This window comes from Amblyraja radiata, chromosome 28, assembly GCF_010909765.2.
Source record: "Amblyraja radiata isolate CabotCenter1 chromosome 28, sAmbRad1.1.pri, whole genome shotgun sequence".
Classification (NCBI taxonomy): domain Eukaryota; kingdom Metazoa; phylum Chordata; class Chondrichthyes; order Rajiformes; family Rajidae; genus Amblyraja; species Amblyraja radiata.
The window spans coordinates 30,032,426-30,053,265 of NC_045983.1; the positions used below are offsets into that span (position 1 = coordinate 30,032,426).

The 20,840-nt window shown below is 42.2% G+C and overlaps 1 protein-coding gene across 3 annotated transcripts in view; it reads right to left on the reverse strand.

The window, feature by feature from the left end:
* Nucleotides 1–964: 964 nt before the first annotated feature.
* tpst1 (tyrosylprotein sulfotransferase 1) overlaps nt 965–20,840 on the reverse strand; it is a 42,075-nt gene continuing 22,199 nt past the window's right edge. For 2 of the 3 annotated variants that reach the window (XR_004416118.1, XM_033046199.1), the window contains 2 exons: nt 4,719–4,767; nt 965–1,142 (listed from right to left, as the gene is read on the reverse strand). Coding sequence is in view for 2 of the 3 variants with exons in the window: in XM_033046199.1 (XP_032902090.1) it covers nt 4,747–4,767 (21 nt within the window). In the remaining variant the exon portion in view is untranslated. The remainder of the gene's footprint in view (nt 1,143–4,718; nt 4,768–20,840) is intronic. The other variant, XM_033046198.1, reaches the window with a different exon arrangement.

Sequence of the window (20,840 nt, forward strand, 5' to 3'; positions counted from 1 at the left end):
AATAATGCGATGTAAAGCGCCTTGAGTATTAGAAAGGCGCTATATAAATCCCATCCATCATTATTATTATTATTAGTCTACAGAGGAGGCTAAGTCTATGTTGGCTCCTGGCACAACCACCCCAGCAGTCTGAATCCTGCTTCCTTATTTTTATGCAGCCTTGCAACTTATTCTCTCTCACGTCCCATCAACTCCTTGCACTACTCACCTACACTGTAGGGTAACTTACAAGAGTCACTTAATCGAGAGCACATCTTTGGGATGTGGGAGCTGAGCGGTGAACCCAGCAGAAACCCAAATGGTCACAGAAAGAATGTGCAAACTCTGCATAGACAGCAGCTGAGGTCGGGATTGAATACAGCTATGTTGCACCACCATAATATCTGACCTCTGTTGAAGTGTTGAGCCAATGAACAAGGCAGTCAGCACTACCTGGATGTTGAAATGAGCAGGCCATGAGAAATAGGTCCTTGGTCCAAAGCAATAAATAACCAAGGATTTACACCAAAATCTTTGTGTGCAATCATACAAATAAATCAAGAATTACATATGCAAATAACATTATGCATTTGCTCAGGTTCCAGTACTAAATTATGTATTTCACATGGAGCTATCTAGGCAAAATGATAAAAAATTTATCGCATTCTATGAACACAATGAACGTTTCAAAGGATTTAGGAAAAAAGGATGTGTTTAATTCAAACACCCGTCAGAGATCAGTTACAAATCCTCAGTCATTAAATTGTAACCACACAAAAAAAAAAATTCAGCCATGGTGACCTTTCTGTTATGAATAAGCCTCAAGGGCAAATAAACACACATTTAACCTTCATTTGTTGATACTTCTATAATTAAGGCAATAGTATTGCTGCTATTGAGAACAGTTACATGCACTCCTCATACTGTACCATAAATGTATCCTCAGACATTAGAAAATAGGAATAACCCACCAAAGGAAGTGGGAGAATATACAAAAATAATAATTGCTTTATTTCATATTCATGTGACCACAACATTGGTATATTACAAAATCTGTATAAGCAAAACAAAAATGCTGTTCTAGACACAAAGGATCACAACTGCTTGCTTTTTTGAGAGTCATGACGACAGACATCTTGTTCACTCTTTAGTTTTGCGCATATCTGCAGGAAAACAAAATGTAAAATAGTGTTTTAGAGATTCTGTGCAAAAGCTATTGGTTTCCAGCTATAGATAAATGTACAGATAGTTCTGCTGTAATGCATTGGTTGTGTTCCTAAGAAACTTAATGTTATAGAAAACCATGTTATAAAGGCAATTGTACCCATTACTCTCTGTTTTTAAAAAAACTTGTCCCAACGATCTCTTAAATATTCTCTCTCATCTTAAACTTGTGCCTTCTAGGTTCAAACTCCCTACCCTTGAGGAAAATACTCTGATTATTGACACCATTCCCCTCAATTTTATAAATCTCTGCAAGCACATCCATCAGACTCCAGGGAGAGCAATCCCAGCCTATCCAGTTGCTCCTGTAACTAAAGACCTCCGTTGTGTGCAACATTCTGGTGAACATTTTCTGCACTCTTTCTAGTGCTATCACATATTTTCTAAAGTTTGGTGACCAGAACTGCACACAATATTCCAAGTGTGTCCCAACAAATGTCTTGTACAGCTGCAACATGATGTTCCAAATCTTATACTCAATATCCCTGCCTAGGAAAGCAAGCAAACAAGCAAGTAAATACCTTCTTCACTACCCCATCTACTATTTCCCTATCATGATTTTCAGGGTGCTATGAACTTGCATCCCTGGGTCGCTTTGTATAGAATGAAACAATACTAATGTATTTAAAGGAAAGCTAGGAAATGAGTTTCTCTCTTCAGAATAGCTAGCCTCGGCTGTAGGCTAAGAATCATAGAACAGTATAACATAACATTGCACCCTTCTGCACAATGTACTATTGCTATCAAAGAGCATTCAGTTCGTAATATTTCCTTTTTTTTTTTTTATACATCTCAACAAAAGTTTATTTTTATTCAAATATTTATCCGTCCATTCTGTGGGCCACTCAAGAATTCAGATAGGTGGATATAGATTATTTTTTAAATCTTTAGCTTAGTTTAGTTTATTTATTGCCACATGTATCGAGGTACAGTGACAATCTTGTTTCAGGTATAGATATGAACTGGTTAATGGAGCTTTTTTGCAGCAAACAAAAGGCCCATCGGAGGTTGTAACTGTGTGTTTGAGGTTGAACATCTCTGTGATATCATGGGATGCAGGCAGTTTCTGGCTGGCTTGGCCAGAATATTCTTGGTAATCTTTCCTGAAAAACATCTGTGGTGTGTACTTTCTGCAGTAATATGCCTAATATTCATTCCAGCATTGATATCTGCAACTGTAAACATATAACTCTAACACCTCTTAACCTCATTGGCTTAGTTTGAATCATTCATCGCTGCCCTAGAACTCATTTTCAACCACCCAATAAGGTCAGGACTTGAATAAGTCTATTTACAAAGGAACAAGGGATCCCACTGTTCATAAATCTATAATGGATGACTGGATAAGTAACTTGACATGAATGGAATTTGATTTGATGGGGGCAATTGTCATAGCTACCTACCCACCCCCCCTCTATTTTTGCCAGAATGTACTCAATCCAAACTTATCATCAACGCTAGTTCAACTGTCTATTCTTTTCATATAGCCACAATATATATGTGGCTCATGGTGAAGCTGTCTCCAAAGTGGAAGAGACTCTCCCAACAAAAGCAGAAACACAGGGGATGGAAGAAAGGGAAGAACTTAATCACTATGACAGACAGAAAGGTACTAAGCAAACTCAATGGTATAAAAGTTGGCGTCTTTGGTATTGTATTGTATGATCTTAAAAGGCTTCAGTGATCCCAAAAGCATGTGATATTTCAAAATCCCCTAGATCTGGAAAGGTCTCAATGGATTGGAAAATGCTAATGCAGTGAGACGAACGTAGGCTGTTCTGCCTGAGGCCCAGAGAGGAAGTCAAAAAGATCCAAGATGGCAGCAGTGGCCGATGCAAGTAACAAAGGTCCAGTAAGCAGACAGCTGCGGGAGGCAGTGCACTGCACCCTGATGGCGAAGTGGGCTGCTGGGTGTCCTGCAACAGCCTGGGGCTCGGCAAGATTGGATGCCACCTCCAAGAGGCCGAGCGCGCATACCCGACGTGACCTGCAACTGCATGGAGCGGTGGAGCAGCAATGGGGACATCAATGGCTACGGTTGGCCAGGCCGACCCTGCAACACTGCCAGGACAACAGGCCTTCTGGATTTATAACAACAGGGACTAGAAAATGCCGCCAAAACCCTGCGACTCTTGTATACCGTCTCAATGCACTATTCCTATTCACTTGTACTGAATCAAAGATATATTAATGTCGTACTTTTACTGAATTATATACAAAAAATAATTTCACTGTACCTCGGTACATGTGACAATAAAAAAGGTAGTACAATTGAAGCTAAAATGCAGTTTGCCTAACATCTGTCATTGGGAGAATTCTGGAATACAACATAAAGGAAATTGTTGTAAAATCCTATGAAAACAGTGGATATTAGAATGAAAGGAGGTTTTCGAGGATGCTCTGAGCAGGATGGATAAATGGAAATCAGTAGACATGGGGTCTTAGAATCTTCAGAAAGTATTGACAAGGTGCATGCAATAAGTTACTGCTCAAGATCTCATGGTGTTGATGTCAATGTATTAGTTCGGATACAGAATTACCAACTAACTAAAAACAAGGGGATTGGGATATACGAGTCAATAGTTTAGCAATGTGTAACCACTGTGGTGCCATAAAGATCAGTGCTGCTTCAACTATCAGTGCTGCGGCAACAGTGGTGCAGCGGTAGAATTGCAGCCAGAGACACGGGTCACCCAGAGAAAACCCAGTCACAGAGAGAATGTAAACTCCACAAACAGCAACCAAAGTCAGGATTGATCCTGGGTCTCTGGTGCTGTGAGGCAGCAGCTCTACCACTGCTGCCACTGTATTACCCAAACTGTTTGCACCTGTGCTCCTTCTACCTCAATCAGCCAAACATCAGCCACATCTGGCTCATTTAGTTAAAAATAATTTTCATCTTGAACATTGTCAGCTCATTTCCTTCACATAATGAGAATTGGAGCAAAAACAAGTGGTACGTTTCTTTTTGTACTTTGTTTCGATTCTAATCAAAGTTCCTCCTAGATTTTCTCAGGCTCATTGTTGACTGCTTCCACTTCAAGCCGTTGAGTTTAGTGTCATCTACACAGGTATGGTGAGGTATAGGTACAATACAAATCCTAGTACTATCACAGGCATTTGGACCCAGGACAAGTACATGGACATCATTTAGTTTTTTAGTTTAGTTTAGAGATACAGCATGGTAACAGGCCCTTCGGCCAACCGAGTCCGCACCAACCAGTGATGCCTACACACTAACACTATCCAACACACACTAGGGACAATTTTACATTTATACCAAACCAATTAACCTATAAACCTGTACGTCTTTTGGAGTGTAGGAAGAAACCGAAGATCTCAGAGAAAACCAACACAGGTCACGGGGAGAACGTACAAACTGCGTGCAGACAGCACCCATAGTCAGGATCGAACCCGGGTCTCTGGCATTATAAGGTAGTAGCTCTACTACTACGCCACCATGCCGCCCTTAATCTTAAGAATTTCACATTAAAATTAAAATTTTTATCTCTTACCTTTTTGAGGAACATTTCTGACCCTTTCTTATATCTTCTTTATCTCAACCTAAAATGAAAGAGTTCAAGTAATTTGTTACTCTGCCAAAAAAAGTCTCAAGACTGCCAGCAAGTGGTGACTGAAAACCTAAATCAGATAGTCTGTGGAAGTGTTAAAGAAAAGTAAGTTGAAAAGTGAACCTTTTTGGAAGTGAGGGGCAAGGGGTATTAAAGAAGTAATCCTAAATACTACTTGTGACCCTGGAAAATGTGCATCGCATCCCATATCATAGGTATTGGTAATTACATTTGCTTTTACCTTCAGCTTTTGATTGATTGAGGAGCAGGATCTCAGACTGAACACAGTCTAACAGACAACAGTGATCTAAACTGCTTCCACGACCTGGACCACCTGCAGCAGATACTTCTAGGCAATTGAATGAATGCACTAATGGTGACACTGCATAATACTCTAAATTCACTGACGGATAACCAGGGGTTCATCTTCAGCATTGAAGCCCTAATTACACACAGCTCTCTTGGCAGTCTCTTCCTGTGCCGGAGCTCAGAATAGGCTACCTGTCTCAGGTGCCTGGTGTCAGATATGCAAAAATGCTATTTGCATACTCCTCAAAATAGAAAACCTTTTCTGAGCCTCGCTATGGGAAGAGATTTCCAGGTCCCCAGCTGACTCTTGGGAATCTTTGACCAAAGTCTACTCAGTGTGCAGAATGATATTGAGAACATCAAGTCCATGCACTGGTAACGTGCAGGATCCCTCTATAGACAGTAGGGGCACACCTAATAAACTACCTGCCCACGGGCACTGTCAGGTACCTTCTGCCCTATCAGTGGCAGCATCTGTCGTTCCCACATTAGCCCTTGTCACCTCAGAACCTTCTAAACTAGAGTGGAAGCAATCAGCCTTGATCACGAGGGAATGCCTGAGAAGATAATTTCTTCATTGGTTCTAACAGAGCTAAACATTTGTCATTAGGTTGTCTAAGTAAATATTGAGGCATATGACTGAAATCTCAAAGAGATAGGTTTCAAGGAGTATCTTGAAGAACAGAGTTGAAGAAGTATGGGTGATTTGGGATAGTACTAGAGATGAAGAGTTCAGCAGTTGAATGCGATGTGACAATAGCGGAACAATTATATTTGGAGACGAGCCTAACGCCAGGATTGGAGGATAAAGAAATATAGATTTAGGTTTATTATTGTCATGCATACTGAGGTACAGCGAAAAGCTATGATTTGCTTGCTATCCAAGCAGATTAGGTATGCCACACATAAATACAATCAAGTCAAACACGTTTAATAGATAGAGCAAAGGGGTAGGTATGCAGTGCAGAATATAGTTCTCAGCATTGTAGTGCATTCGTTTCATAGATGAGGTCAAATATCCAGTGGGGTAGAGGTGGACAGAACCCTAGCTTGTGGAAGGACAGTTCAGAAATTTGATAATAGAGGGGAAGAAGCTGTTCCTGAGTCCTGGTGGTGAGTAGAGAACCGCAAGGTCAGCGAGGGTTTTGAAGAGAAGACAATGTAAAAGAAAATGAGAGGTTATTTAACTGGGGTTCGCTAATACAGAAACCTCCCCGTGGTGCAGCCTGGGAAACACTGAATGGTATAATCTGATATTATTACCACCAGTAGGCCAATATCTGTATACTTACCCAAGCAATCTACTAGATGACGATGCCGAAGCTCCACAGACACTCGCCCTCCTCGGGGCCTGCACTGTCAATCGCCTCAATCAATATTGAAGGCTTCTCCAGATGCAAGGCAGACATACTAGCGACAGCGGCCAAACGCTTCGACATAGTGAGCATGCAGGAAACCCACACCGGCCCTACTCAACACCGACCAGCCATCCCTGGAATGAAGCTGGTGGCCGAGATCCGACACAAACAGTATGGGTCAGCTGTATTCAGCAGACCAAACCTCGCGATCGAAGAGGTCTGCACCCACACCACCGAAGGGAAAATGGAAACCATCACAGTTGCCCTCCCAAACATCTCTGTCACATCAGTGTATAAACCCCCCCAAGGTCCGTTCCTCCACTCTGAACTGCCAGACAGATGCAAGAGGAAATACCACATTAGCATTGGGGACTTCAATGCCCATAGCTCATTGTGGGGCTATGAAGTGAACAATCAAGATGGAGATGAAGTCGAAACCTGGCTCGAGTCGAAACACCTGACCCTGATCCATGACGCCAAACTGCCAAAATCTTTCCACAGTGCCAGATGGAAACGAGGATATAACCCAGACCTTGTTTGTGTGAGCGAACTATCATCCAGAGCTGTGAAAGAGGTCCTGGACCCTATCCCCCATACGCAACACCGGCCAATCACCATAACCATCCGATCCGCTCTCCAAGCAACAACCGTCCCCTTCCGCAGAAGGTTCAATCTGCGGAAGGCCGACTGGCTGTCATTCCAACAGGAGATCGAAGACTCCATCCCCAGCATTCCATCACACCCCAACAACTATACCATGTTCACAGAACTGCTGAAAAGGTCAGCCAGGCGACATATACCAAGAGGATGCCAGACCGAGTACATCCCCGGGCTGTCGGAAACATCCAGCGATCTACTGAAAGCCTACCACAGGGCATACCACGAGGACCCTTTCTCCTCCACCACCATGGAACTCGGAGAGACCCTGTTGAACACAGTCGGGGAGGACCGAAGGCAAGTCAGGAAGGAGTTGATAGAAAACACCAACATGACCAATAACAGCAGGAAGGCATGGGCCACAATCCGCCGCCTCGGTGAAGACCATACCACACCGCCCACGCTCACAGCAAACTCAGTTGCAGCACAGCTGGTGGCAAACGGTCGTAGTCAAAACCGGCGCAGACCCACAGGAGAATACCGCCGGACAGCGGTAACAGACCGCCTACAACCAGCCAGCGCTCTCACCAAGCCCTTCGACCTAGAAGAACTCGAAGCTGCAATGAGCATGCTGAAACCTGGGAAAGCAGCAGGAATCGATGATGTACTGACGGAAATGATACAGCACCTTGGACCTAAAGCAAAGACCTGGCTCCTAGCAATGCTGAACTCATGCATGGCACAGAAAACAACCCCACCTGTATGGAGAAAGGCCAAGACTGTCGCAATTCCCAAACCTGGAAAGGACCCATCATCCCCAAAGAGCTACAGACCCATTTCCCTCCTCTGCATCACCTACAAGCTCTACGAGAGGCTACTACTCCAACCCCTTATGCCACTTATAGACTCCAAGCTTACTAAAGATCAAGCTGGCTTCCGCCCTGGCCGCTCCTGTGCCGGGCAGCTACTGAACCTCACCCAACACATTGAGGACGGTTTTGAGTGCAAATTCATCACCGGAGCAGCTTTCATAGACCTCACCGCTGCCTACGACACTGTCCAGCACCGCACCATGATCAGGAAACTTTTTGACATGACTGGTGACCTCGACCTGTGCCAAGTCATCAAAAGCCTTCTCAACAACAGGCGCTTCTTCGTTCAACTAAACGACAAGAAGAGCAAATGGAAAGCCCAAAAGAATGGCCTACCACAAGGCAGCGTACTGGCCCCCCTCCTCTTCAACACCTACACCAACGACCAACCACTTCCCCCACAATGCCGCCGCTTCATCTATGCTGATGACCTCTGCATCACCACCCAACTGGAGAACTTCCAGAAGATCGAGTCTGTCCTGGAATGCGCCCTCCAAGAGATGACAAACTACTACAATAACAACCACCTGAAACCCAACCCATCAAAAACCCAACTATGCAGCTTCCATCTTAAAAACAACTGAGCGTCTCATGGGATGGCCACAAACTCTCCAACCACTTCCACCCCGTGTACCTCGGAGTCACACTCGACAGGACACTCTCTTTCAAAACCCACCTTCAGAACACCAAAGCCAAGGTCAACACTCGCAACAACATCCTGCGCAAACTGGTAAACTCAAAGTGGGGCGCTGATCCACCAACCATCCGTGCAACTGCCCTAGCCCTGTGCTTCTCCACAGCTGAATACGCGTGCTCAAGCTGGAGCCGCTCCCACCACACCAAACTGGTTGACACAGCCCTCAACGACACCTGCCGCATTATCACGGGATGCATAAAGACAACGCCAGTCCCGTGCCTCTACGCCCTAGCTGGTATTGCCCCCCCCCCCCCCAAATCAGACGATCCATCGTCGCCCAAGACGAGCGGAGAGCACAGGAGATCGATACCAGGCACCCCCTGCACGGACACACAGCACCTCCACCCCGACTGAAATCCAGAGCCAGTTTCTTGCAGACAGTCCAACCTCTCCAGACAACCAAAGAAACAGCAAGGACCAACATCTGGAAAGGTGAATGGAACCAGCTCAACACACGAGCCCACGACTGGATGGAGAGAGGAATCACTCCGACTGAATGCCTCACCAGCGGGCACAACCTCCCATGGCCAACCTGGAAGACCCTCAACAGATTACGAGTGGAGCAGGGGAGGTGCAAAGCACTTATGAAAGCATGGAACTACCAGGCAGAAGACACATGCAGCTGTGGTGCAGTACAGACAATGTCCCACCTACTGGAGTGTGACGACGCCCCCCAGTGCAGCCCCCAGGACCTGGCTGAACCGACCCGACCAGCTGTGACCTGCGCCAGATACTGGCAGAACGACATCTGAGATTGCAACGGACTCGAAGAAGACTTAACTGGGGTTCGATGTAGGGTAACAAGAGCAACTGAAATGAAGTCAGTACAAAATAGTAGATGAGCAACAGTATTGAATGATTTCAAATTTATGGAAACCAGCCAAGAATACATTGGAGTGGTTAAGTCTCTTTCATCAGCAGATGAGCCTAGACTATCATCTTATCCAACATTAATTTCAGACAAGATTTTTTTATATATAGCATTGAAATGTTGCTCGAAATGGTGGATGGATAGTGTTGGGTCAATATGCACATTAAAGAATGACCCATGTTTGCTCATCGTGCCGTTTAGAAGCAGGATGTTAATAAGAGAGAAATGGCCAAACAAAATGCTTTTGCAATCTCAACGTTGGAAAAAGAGGTAGGGAAAGCAACCACTGTTCTGTATTCTTTGGTTACTTTTGGGAAATCCAAGCTTCATAGGAAGGCCCTGAGATTCTATAGGGAGAAGAGAAAGGAAAAAAATAATGGCTTAAGTTTATGAAGAGCATTCCACCTGGTCAGGAAGTCCCAAAGCAATTTACAGCTTATTAAGTATAGTCACAGCTGCAGAATGAGATCATAATACAGAGAAGCATTGGCGTGTTCCAATAAAGTTGATGAAGATGAAAAAATAAATTCACCATGGTGACAATTATTTCATTCATTGATTATTAAGCTTGTGCATTTTAGCACCATGGGAAAAAATGGCAGAAGAATGTGGAATTTTGTGAACAAATGGAATTTTGAGAAAGTTTGGTCAAATATTTGGAAGATGACATTGTCTCCCAGAAGGTAGACAAAAAGCTGGAGAAACTCAGCGGGTGAGGCAGCATCTATGGAGTGAAGGAATGGGTGACGTTTTGGGTCGAGACCCTTCTTCAGACTGATGTGGGGGTGGGGGGGGCGGGAAGAAGAAAGGAAGCGGCGGAGACAGTTTGCTGTGGGAGAGCTGGGAAGGGGAGGGGATGGAGGGAGAAAGCAAGGAGTACCTGAAATTGGAGGTCAATGTTCATACCGCTGGGGTGTAAACCACCCAAGCGAAATATGAGGTGCTGCTCCTCCAATTTGCGGTGGGACTCACTCTGGCCATGGAGGAGGCCCAGGACAGAAAGGTCGGATTTGGAATGGGAGGGGGAGTTGAAGTGCTGAGCCACCGGGAGATCAGGTTGGTTAATGCGAACTGAGCGGAGGTGATGGGCGAACCGATCGCCAAGCCTGCACTTGGTTTCACCGATGTAGAGCAGTTGACACCTAGAACAGCGGATGCAATAGATGAGGTTGGAGGAGGTGCAGGTGAACCTCTACCTCACCTGGAAAGACTGCTTGGGTCCTTGGATGGAGTCGAGGGGGGAGGTAAAGTGACAAGTATCCTCCCAGAAGTTTATTTTCTAAAAGTAAAGGAGGTTGGAGCTGTGGCTATTGTCAGACAGGCAGGAGCCAGAGAAGACAGATGACCTATGTATGATGTTGGGGTAGAGGGAGACGGACGAGCAAGATGGTAAAGGGCAAGATATACAATATGTGGCTATGGATCCATTGCTGTGCTAATTGTTAGGGGTCACTCAGTATTTCTCTGCTTTACCCCATATTATCAATAACTTTTCTGTTTCAAATATTATTAAATTACATTCTAATTGATTATAGTCACTGCTTCCGACATTCTCTGCGATGAATAATTGCATGTGCTACTTACGGAAAAAAATGATTTCATCTTGTGATGGTAATAAGATACCAAAAGAATACGGTAGCACAGCAGTAAGGTTACCAGGCTACCATCCAGAGGCCTGGACTATTATTTGAGAGATACAAATATGAATCATTTTAAGCTAGCTGTGGAATTTAAATCCAGTTAATCAATTAAATCTGGAATTGCAAATTTTTCACCAGTCATGATTGTGGTAAAATCCCAACTGGCTCACGGATGTCAAAGGGATCTGTCATTTGACTGGTCTGCCCAACAATTCTCTCTGTTCAAGGGGGAAGTGGGAGTGAATATTAAATGCTGACTTTGCCTGTAACATACACATCCTGTGAATGATTAAGAAAATCTATGTGCAGTAAGTTTTTCAATGACTGGAACCTTTATTTTCCACACTTGTTAGTTTGATTCAGTTGGCAGCATAATGAGTCATGTCACAGTTTCCATTCCGAAATAAAATGCTGCATTTTAGAGCTCTTCAGTAATGTCAAAATAAAATTAAACTTTTTACTTAAGCAATAATCTCAGTTGAAACCTGTCTACTTGATCAGATCAAATAAAAATATTCAATCATGTCACATAAAGGGGAAAAAGTGCATCTGTTCTGGCATCCTGCCCATCCTTAATCCCATGAACATCACCGTCATAACAAATGTAAGTAATTGTATATTCTGCTGTGTGTGGGATCGTAATGATTGGAAAGTGGCTGCTGTAGTTACCTCTAAAGTTTCACATATAATCCATCAATTATAATGCACATTCAAGATTTCTTAAACTGGCCCAAAGTGTTTGAAAGGGAAATTCTTGGTAAACGGCCATAACAATATAGAGAGACCAACTCGTGAAAGAAATCTCAATGACCTCCAGTATTTAATATGTCTGTATTTCACTCTGGGAGTTATTGTTTTCTGCCAAATGCTGAAACCATAACTCGATCTTATAACCAGAAGGAGGTAATTCAGTCTATAAGGACCGTGCTAACTCCCAGGGAATAAATCGCATTAGTCTTACCTCCTCTCCTTATTTTTCTGCACCCCAGCAACTTATTTACTCACCAACTTCCCTTTATTCTTTTAGCCATTAAACAAATTAAAAGCAAGACTCAACTACTCAGCTAGATCAAATGGAACAAGTTGTCCTACAACTTTAGGCTGTGCACGCCATACGCAAGAAGGAAGAAGTCCCTTCAGCTGACATGATTGCAGCCTCAACTCCATATTTCCAGCCATTCTTAGTCACCTTTCACCTCCTTGCTTATCATGAGCGCAATCTACCTTAAAAATATATAAAGACTCTGCTGACAGAAACCCTTTGAGGAAGAATTCCAAATACTCATGATGCACCGCACACAAAGGGTGGGGTGGTGGGTAGAATTCACCTTATTTATGATGCAGCAGACCACTACACCAGCCATTACAATCTGCCAACGAAGCTAGAGTGACTAATACACACATAGTAGAAACAAGGAACTGCAGATGCTGGTTTGCAAAAGAAGACCACAAAGTGTTGGAGTTATTCAGTGGGTCAGGCAGCAACTCACAGAGATCTATGCAGCATACACCCAACGTGAGTGAAGAAACATGGCGGAGCAGACCAATGGTATGTCAAGGCAATGCTTCTGTTGTCTAGATGTTACTGGGGAGTCCTATGGTACTCAGCAGAGCGGGTCTCAAGATTCATGGAGGTCTCTGCCAGTTACAATACCTCGCCATCATGCAAAACAGGTCTTAGCATCTCTCATGGGCAAGATTATGAGGACATTCAGAAGTAGAAAAGGGAAGTTGCCATTCCAACAGTCCCTCTCCAGTGAGCTATACAAGTGAAAGTCCAATAAAGGCAAGTTCAATCCCAATTTGTTATCCATCAAGGGTCACATTCCTTCCATTCCTTTTGCCACTGACAAAAATATTGACCTCTTGGTTTACAATAAAAAAACTAAAATAAAATACCGAATAAGCAAACAAAGCTAATTTGTAAATTATATCACCGCATAATGTATACAAAACTAACTTGATTACAGTGCCTGATCTCTTAGTATCCTGGCATTTTTACAAGAAACTATCCTAGAGTGAACGATGGATGGCTGTTGCCTTTCAGTGCATTACCTCGTAGCTTTGGGCCAAAACAGCTTGATGTGACAGGGGACATCTGAGCTGACCAGATGAGGGCACCAGGAAGGACACTTGCAGCGTCGCAGTGATGAGATAATGAATGCTGTCATCCTGAGAAAAGATAATTTACTGCTCCTTGGGGAAGCATTTCAGCGACCTTATTAATCTACCTTGCACTGACAGTGGCAGTCCTATTTTTTGCGTTCAACACAGATTAATGCCCGTGCTAAAATGGAAAAAGAAATATTGGCCATTTAATAAGATCAAGGGTGATTCCATGTGTGTTGAAAGATATGGCCACCATTTCTGATGTTGAGTTGCCAACCTTCAAGGCTAACTTGGTGTCTCTCTCCATGGATGCTGCTCGATTTGCTCTGTATCCTCAGCATTTTTGTATCATATTTCTAGCACCTGCGGTTTATTCTTTTTCAAGAACTGGTGCACAGCCTTGCTCTCCGGTAAACAGGTGTCTCCAAGTGTGCTCGTAAGCAAATGTTATCTGCATACCAATGCTGAGATTCGCTCGCTATCGGTTCTGCAGTGGACACATCGTCGATTTGTTCACTGAAGCATGCGAGAGAATGGACTTTATACACAAAGAGCTTTTTATTTTGCTCAGCAATAAGCCTTATTAAGGCTCTAATAAAGGAACATTTCTTGGTCAGGGAATGTTGCAATAACCTCGTGCGGATGATTGATTCTATCAATTATCATGAGACAAAAACAATGCAAGATATTTGCAAAAGCAAGAACAAAGAGTATAAAGCCGTCCAGTTTTCACTGTAATTAGATCAGCTTTGGACTTTATCCACATTAGATTTGCTACATGTGGTTGAATAAATTATCAGGGATGAGCATGATTCTACGACCTCTCACATTATACAAAATATTTGTGAAACAAGTCATCATCCTACCTGCCGTACTGTAGAGCAATAATCAACAAGTTTGGTTCAGGCAAGACCCTGGAAAATGTGGATCACTTTCCATGTCTTGGGCATCATCTCTCAATGAAGGCAAATTATGATAATGAAATTCAACATCACTCCTACTACTGTAGAAAGACACAAAAAGCTGGAGTAACTCAGCGGGACAGGCAGCATCTCTGGAGAGGAGGAATGGGTGACGTTTCGGGTCGAGATCCTTCTTCAGCCAGCAAAGACTTTGGCCATCTGATGAAAAGGGATCCTCCCTCTTTCTGAACATGCCTCAATCATGGACTACTTACAAAAGGTATCTCTAAGTATTGGAAAAGTAGCACCAAAGCCGTCTCCATAAAACCCTCCAAATGTCCTGACTTGATAAGAAAATCATTGTCTCTTCTCAGGCAAATACCATTGGCATTAAAGCTCGAACTAACTCAGTTGGCTCCAACAGTGTGCCACATTATTTGCATGTCTGACATTGGACTCCAAAACAGGCACTTACAAGCTCTGTCATGGCAGCTTCAAAGACGCAGAGGTTCAACGCCCCGACCCGGGATCTGATCGGCCGGCGCGAGGGAGCTGACATCCCCCCCCCGATGCGGGAGCTGATCGCCCCGACGCGGAGGGCCCAAACGCCGCCGGCTACGGGAGTTAAGATCGTCCCGTCAACAGAAGGCTCGAGGCCCCTGACCACGGGAGAACAAAGAAGGGAAGAGACTGAATTTTTTTTTTCGCCTTCCATCACAGTGAGGAATGTGGAGGAGTCACTCTGGTGGATGCTTTTGTTAAAATGTATTTTTTTTTTTTTTTAATTTATTTATTAGAAGTAGACATATTATAAAATGTAGTTACATATTATAGTAAAAAAAAAAAAACTTTTCATATACATCAGTCATACATTATTAAAATTTTCCATTATCAATTACTTCTGCTTCTAGTATTTTTATTTTTTATAGAAAGCGAGAAAAAGAGAGGGTAGAAAGTTACAAATAAAAAAGAAAGCAAAAAAAAAACAAAAAAAAAACAAGAAACAACACAACAGAAAAACAAGGGAGGTGGAATGGGTTACCTGTAATACATCAATGGAGATAGGTTCGTAGGTTATAAAGTATAGAGTATAGTTTTTCATCTGTTCCTGAGTTCAAGTTTCAGCTGGGTCCTCTTGCTGTGCCAATCTATCCCTTCAGATAGTTAATGAATGGAGCCCAAATTTTATGGAAAAGATCTTGTTTGTCCATTAAGACAAGTCTAATTCTTTCTAAGTATAGGGTCTCCGACATTTCCATAATCCACATTTTAATTGTGGGGGTTGTAGGGCCTTTCCAAAATTTTAATATTAATTTTTTTCCGGTTATTATACTGTAATTGAGGACGTTTCTTTGGTTTGTTGTGAGTGTTAAGCTTTGTTCTGATATTCCAAGTATTATTAATTTTGTGTCTGGGTCCAGTTTTGTATTAATAACTTCTGAAGTTATTTCAAAAATATCTGTCCAGAAATGTTTAAGTTTTATACAGTTTGCAAACGTATGTGTTAAATTAGCCTCTAAATGTAGACATTTATCACAAATAGGAGAGATTTGTGGGAAGATTCTATTTAGTTTTATTTTAGAGAAGTGTAGTCTATGTAAGACCTTGAATTGTATTAAAGTATGTCTGGCATTTAATGAACATTGATGTATTTGTTGTAAACTTTCGTCCCACATATCTTTCGTGATAGGATGACCTATTTCATTTTCCCATTTGTATCTATATGGTTCGGTCGGTGGTACCTCGTTATTTAGTAAGGTGTTATAAATATAAGCTATTAGTTTTTCAGTATTAGGATGCTTGTTCAGACATTCATCAAGAATTTCTGATTCCCTATTCCTGTAAACTTGTGTATTAGATTTAACATAATCTCTAATTTGTAGATATCTGAAGAAATTATTTGAGTGCAGTCCATAATTCAGTTGTAACTCTTGAAATGAAAGAAAAGTACCTTTCCCATAAAGATGTCCTATATTTTTGATTCCATGATTTTTCCATTGTGTGAAACCTTTGTCCATAAAGGATGATTTGAATAAAGGATTATTTACAATGGGAAGGCAGAGTGGTATATTATTCAATTTTAAATCTTTTTTTATTTGTTTCCAAATTCGTATTCCACTATGTATTATGGGGTTTTCTTTATAGGTTTTTTTGTGCAGTTTTGTGGGGGCAAATATGATCGGTCCAATTTCAAAAGGTAGACAGTCTTCCTTTTCCATCATTAGCCAATCTGGTTGTTGGTCCATCTCTTCCAGCCAAAAATTCATGTTTTTAATATGGACTGCCCAAAAATAAAATAAGAAATTTGGCAAAGCCAGACCTCCATTTATCTTTGATTTACATAAATGTTTTTTACTTATTCTATGATTCTTATAATCCCAGACAAAACTTGTAACAATGGAGTCGACTTTTTTGAAAAAAGTTTTTGGGATATATATCGGAATTAATTGAAGTAGTTAAAATGTATTTTGTGTGTTCTGTTGCTTTTTATTTGTATGACTGACTTGGCAAATGAAATTCCTCGAATGTTGCAAAACATACTTGGCTAATAAAGTATCATTGTATTGTATATTATTGTATTACCAGGAGAATGCAGAGAATGATTCAAGGATGTTGTGGAAGCAATTATTTAAGTGGGACTCCCGAGACCATTACTGATCAGAATTGGAGGAGTACCCGGAATAGCATTGATATTATTATTTTTTATATTATTTCCACTCTCCACTTTCGCTATTGGGAGCGCATGGTAAAGCCTTGCCTCTCTGATCACCCAGCCATCCACTCCAACATGCACCTGCTCCTTGACTTGTGACAGCATCTGTGAATCTGACACTGGCCTCATTGTCCCATCAAAAACCACAGAACTAAAGATGAACCAAGTCCCCTTGACCCTGATGGACTGTTTAAATGCACCATTTTTCCCTTATTTTTTCCAGATCAATTGGAGACTTAGACATTTTATTTTTGAAGATTCCTCCATTTACAGGGAAGGTTGTCTAACTGTTATATCTGCAAGATACTGGTCGCGATTCTTGATTACGTAAGCTTCAACACTTCAAGAATAATTAAACAGCTCAATAATACTTCAAGACTAAGTAAATTCAAAAGTAAATTATGTCATTGCAGCTATTGAAATTGAATAACCTGCTGTGATCTTTTCTGCCAAGAGTATTAAAAACTGTACTTTGATTTTGGGGAGATACTTCTAAAAGGGTCTGCACAAGAATGTCTGCTTGTCATGATGAAGAATGACCTTTCATATCCCACCAGCTTCAGTCTCCGAGTGACTCAATGCACAAGTCACAACAATGTTAATTTTCTATCTACTGTAATCTACTTAATCTTAATAAAGTGCCAACATTCAGTCCCATTATGTGGCTGAAGGGCCTCTGCCAAGTCCAGCCACATCCTTCTTCACTCCAAAGATGTAGAATATCATCCATTGATCATTCTTCCACAAGTCATTTTTATTTCTAGAAAAAAATCTTGCTCTTCCTGCAACCACAATATATTTCCCTTTTACGATGTGAAACCCAGCTTTATCCAGACAAACTTCAAGTCCTGCTTATAAGTGACATTGGGCCCCTGTTAGTGCATGCAGTTAGTAAGCAGTAAGTTGGTACCGGCTGCACATGGCAATCATTAGAATGCTGAGGCAGCACTTAATTGATGGGCTGACTGCTTTCTGTTGAACAGATACAGGCAAACAACATCTGCACTTGCTTCCTGTGGCTTTCCAGTTTAAGTCTCTTTACTATGTGTGTGCCATATTCTCTTTCTATAATTTCATATTTCTCTGCACTATATTTTATCTCTACGAGTGAAATGAGCAGATGGTGATCTGCCATTCAGGTTGCTATCCTGAGTATTGTACTTCCGGTGGCGCTGGTGTCAGCAGCCTCCACCTACAGCCCGGTATCTTTTTGTTTTTTTGTTTTTTTGTTTTTGTTAAAGTGTGTTTTTGATGTTTTTTTTAATGTCTTTATGTGGGGGAAGCGGGCACGGTAAGGGGGATACCGTCCTTCAGTCGCTTCCTGGAGAGGACGCGACTATTATTCGAGTCACGTCCTCGCCCCCCCCCCCCCCAGCGGCCTACCTGGATTGGCGCGGCCTTTCCTGCCGGGATCGACCAGAGCTCCAGCAGTGGCGGGACAGCGCTGAAACATCGCGGGGCTGGCGATGCCTTACCGGGGGTCGCCGTCTGGAGCCCGGAGTGCTGGACCTGCTGCACCGACATCATGGAGCTGCGGTTTGCGGGCTCCCAACGCGGGCGGTGCTGACAAACATCGTGGGGTCCTGCGACTCCGCCCGGCTCGGCCTGCGGACTCGGGAGCTGTGGACTCCGGCTGCGGGAGGCGGCTGATCGGGAGTTCCGGGCCGCTGAGGAGGATGTTCACCGTCGGGGTTCGGCGTCGGCGTTCCACCAGCCCGGCGTGAGGGCCTGAACATCGGGCCACCCGGGGCGGCGACTGCGGGTGCTAGGAAGGCCTCGACCACGAGTGAACAACTGGGAAGAACGGAGGGGAGGCTGGCTGGACTATGGTGCCTTCCTCACCTTGGTGCCACTGTGTTATGTTGTGTCGTGGACTTTCAGTGTTTGTGCTTTTTTTTAAATTCTATTTTATTTTTAATATGTTTTATTATTTATTATTATTTATTTATTTTTATGATACTGCCTGTAAGGGAAATTCATTTCGTTGTCTCTAACTGAGACAATGACAATAAATTTGAATACAATACAATATCTTTGGTCTCTGCACACAGATAATAAAAATCTAATGACTCTCTAACCATCACAATCACAGATCTACCTCTTTTAGTCTACCTCTTTTAAACAGCCTTCCTCTTTTAAAGATGTTCTTCAAGTCTATCATGTCTTCTGTGATTACTTTCTGCACCATTGTTTCTAATGTCTGAAACCATATGTTTAAAATATTCCATAAACCCCTTGAAACTTAATAACACCAGGCGACTAATCAGATTAAAGGCTCACATTTCTAAAAAGTGCCTTTTTTTATTGGAGATAGTTTTCTTGGAGGGGTGGTTGTGAAGACGGATATTATACAAGAAAATTCCGAAAGATTTGGATTTAGATAGTGCCATTCATGTCCATGAATATAATTGGACACAAACAGCCAACCTACGGCCAGCAAGCTCCCATGAGCAAGAATTAAACCGACCTATCACCCGTACAAAGCATTGGTTGGGAGTAAAACATTACACAAATTACAACAAGGACAATTAATAATCATTTCACACATTACAGTCATAACTAGAGCGAGTCATATAGCACACCTTTGGCTAAGTACACCTATGCCAACCATCAATTTCCCATCCACCATAATCCAAGCCATGACAATTCAATATGTCTCAATATGTTTTAAATGCTGTGGGAGTACCCACTTCCAGCACTCATTAAGGCAATGCTTTTACAGATGCCAACTAACCTCGAGGTGAAAATATTCTCAGATCCTCTCCAAATCTCTTTCCCCATATGTTACAGACATCTTGTTTTTGACACCTCTTATGTACACATATCCTGCAATCCACCCTGTCCCTGCCCCTCATAAGTTTGTAATACCTCAGTCAGGTTCTCTTTCCACCCGAAGTAAAACAAATCTAGCCTCACCAATCTCTTCTCATAAATGAAAAGTTCCATCCCAGATAACATCCTAGTGAATCTCCTCCCCAGTATAGTAAAACTGCCAACCAACCGGTTATCTTCTAAATCATGCACCACATATCCTCAAAAACCCATTGTCATCCCTCCATCATCACTGGATCCAACTCCTGGAACCTCCAGAGGCCATTGTTAGAATACCTTTACCTGGTATCTTCTCAAGAGAACTAGGTGTTGGTGACAATTGCTGATCATTTAATACAAAAGCTAGCCCTCTCTTGCATCCCACCCTCTGTTATTCTCACTCCTCTAGTTATACAAGAGATGAAAATGAAAATCCTCAGTTCAGTTTGGCAGGAAAATTAAAATTACTTCCAGACTTTTGTCTGGTTTTGAACGGCACTATATGGACATTTCTGAGACCTATAGAAATAATATAGTTCCTATTTTTCAACTCTCTCCTTTTACCCATGGGTTGTATAAAATAAAGCAAAGTTCTGACCTCAAAATACAGGGGCACTACCTCTTTTTGGATTTTTTTAACAAGTAGCATACTACAGTTTGCACAGTGGTGTTAATTTGTCACTTCCTAATAAATGACTAGTTTTATTTGTTTGCCCCTGTGTGAAACCTAAGGTAGTGTGAAGTGGCCTAATGCCATTAAAAGAGTCGTTGTAGTTTGGCAAAACATTTTAAATGACCCTATGATGCATCTTGAAATTGGGATTACAACTAAATAATACACAATTTAAAATAATAAAATGCCGGCTTAAATCGTAGCAGCAACAATTTTGAATTTTAAATATAAATTCTGTCCATTAACATCAATTATGTTTGTCTCACTTTTCCATTTGTGCAGCAAATCAATTTCTGCTACAAAATAAAAGCATTTCCCCTGTGCCAGTAAAGTTGAGCAAACACAGCAACAATCCCTCCTGTAAGCAAATACTTTGTCATTTGTCACCGCTGCTCAAATAGACACATTCATAAAATCTTTATTTTACCTGAAACTACTACTTTCTCACACCCTGCCATATTCAGTTTTAGGATCACAATAGCAGTGGAGGGAAATTGTTGAATTAATATCCAA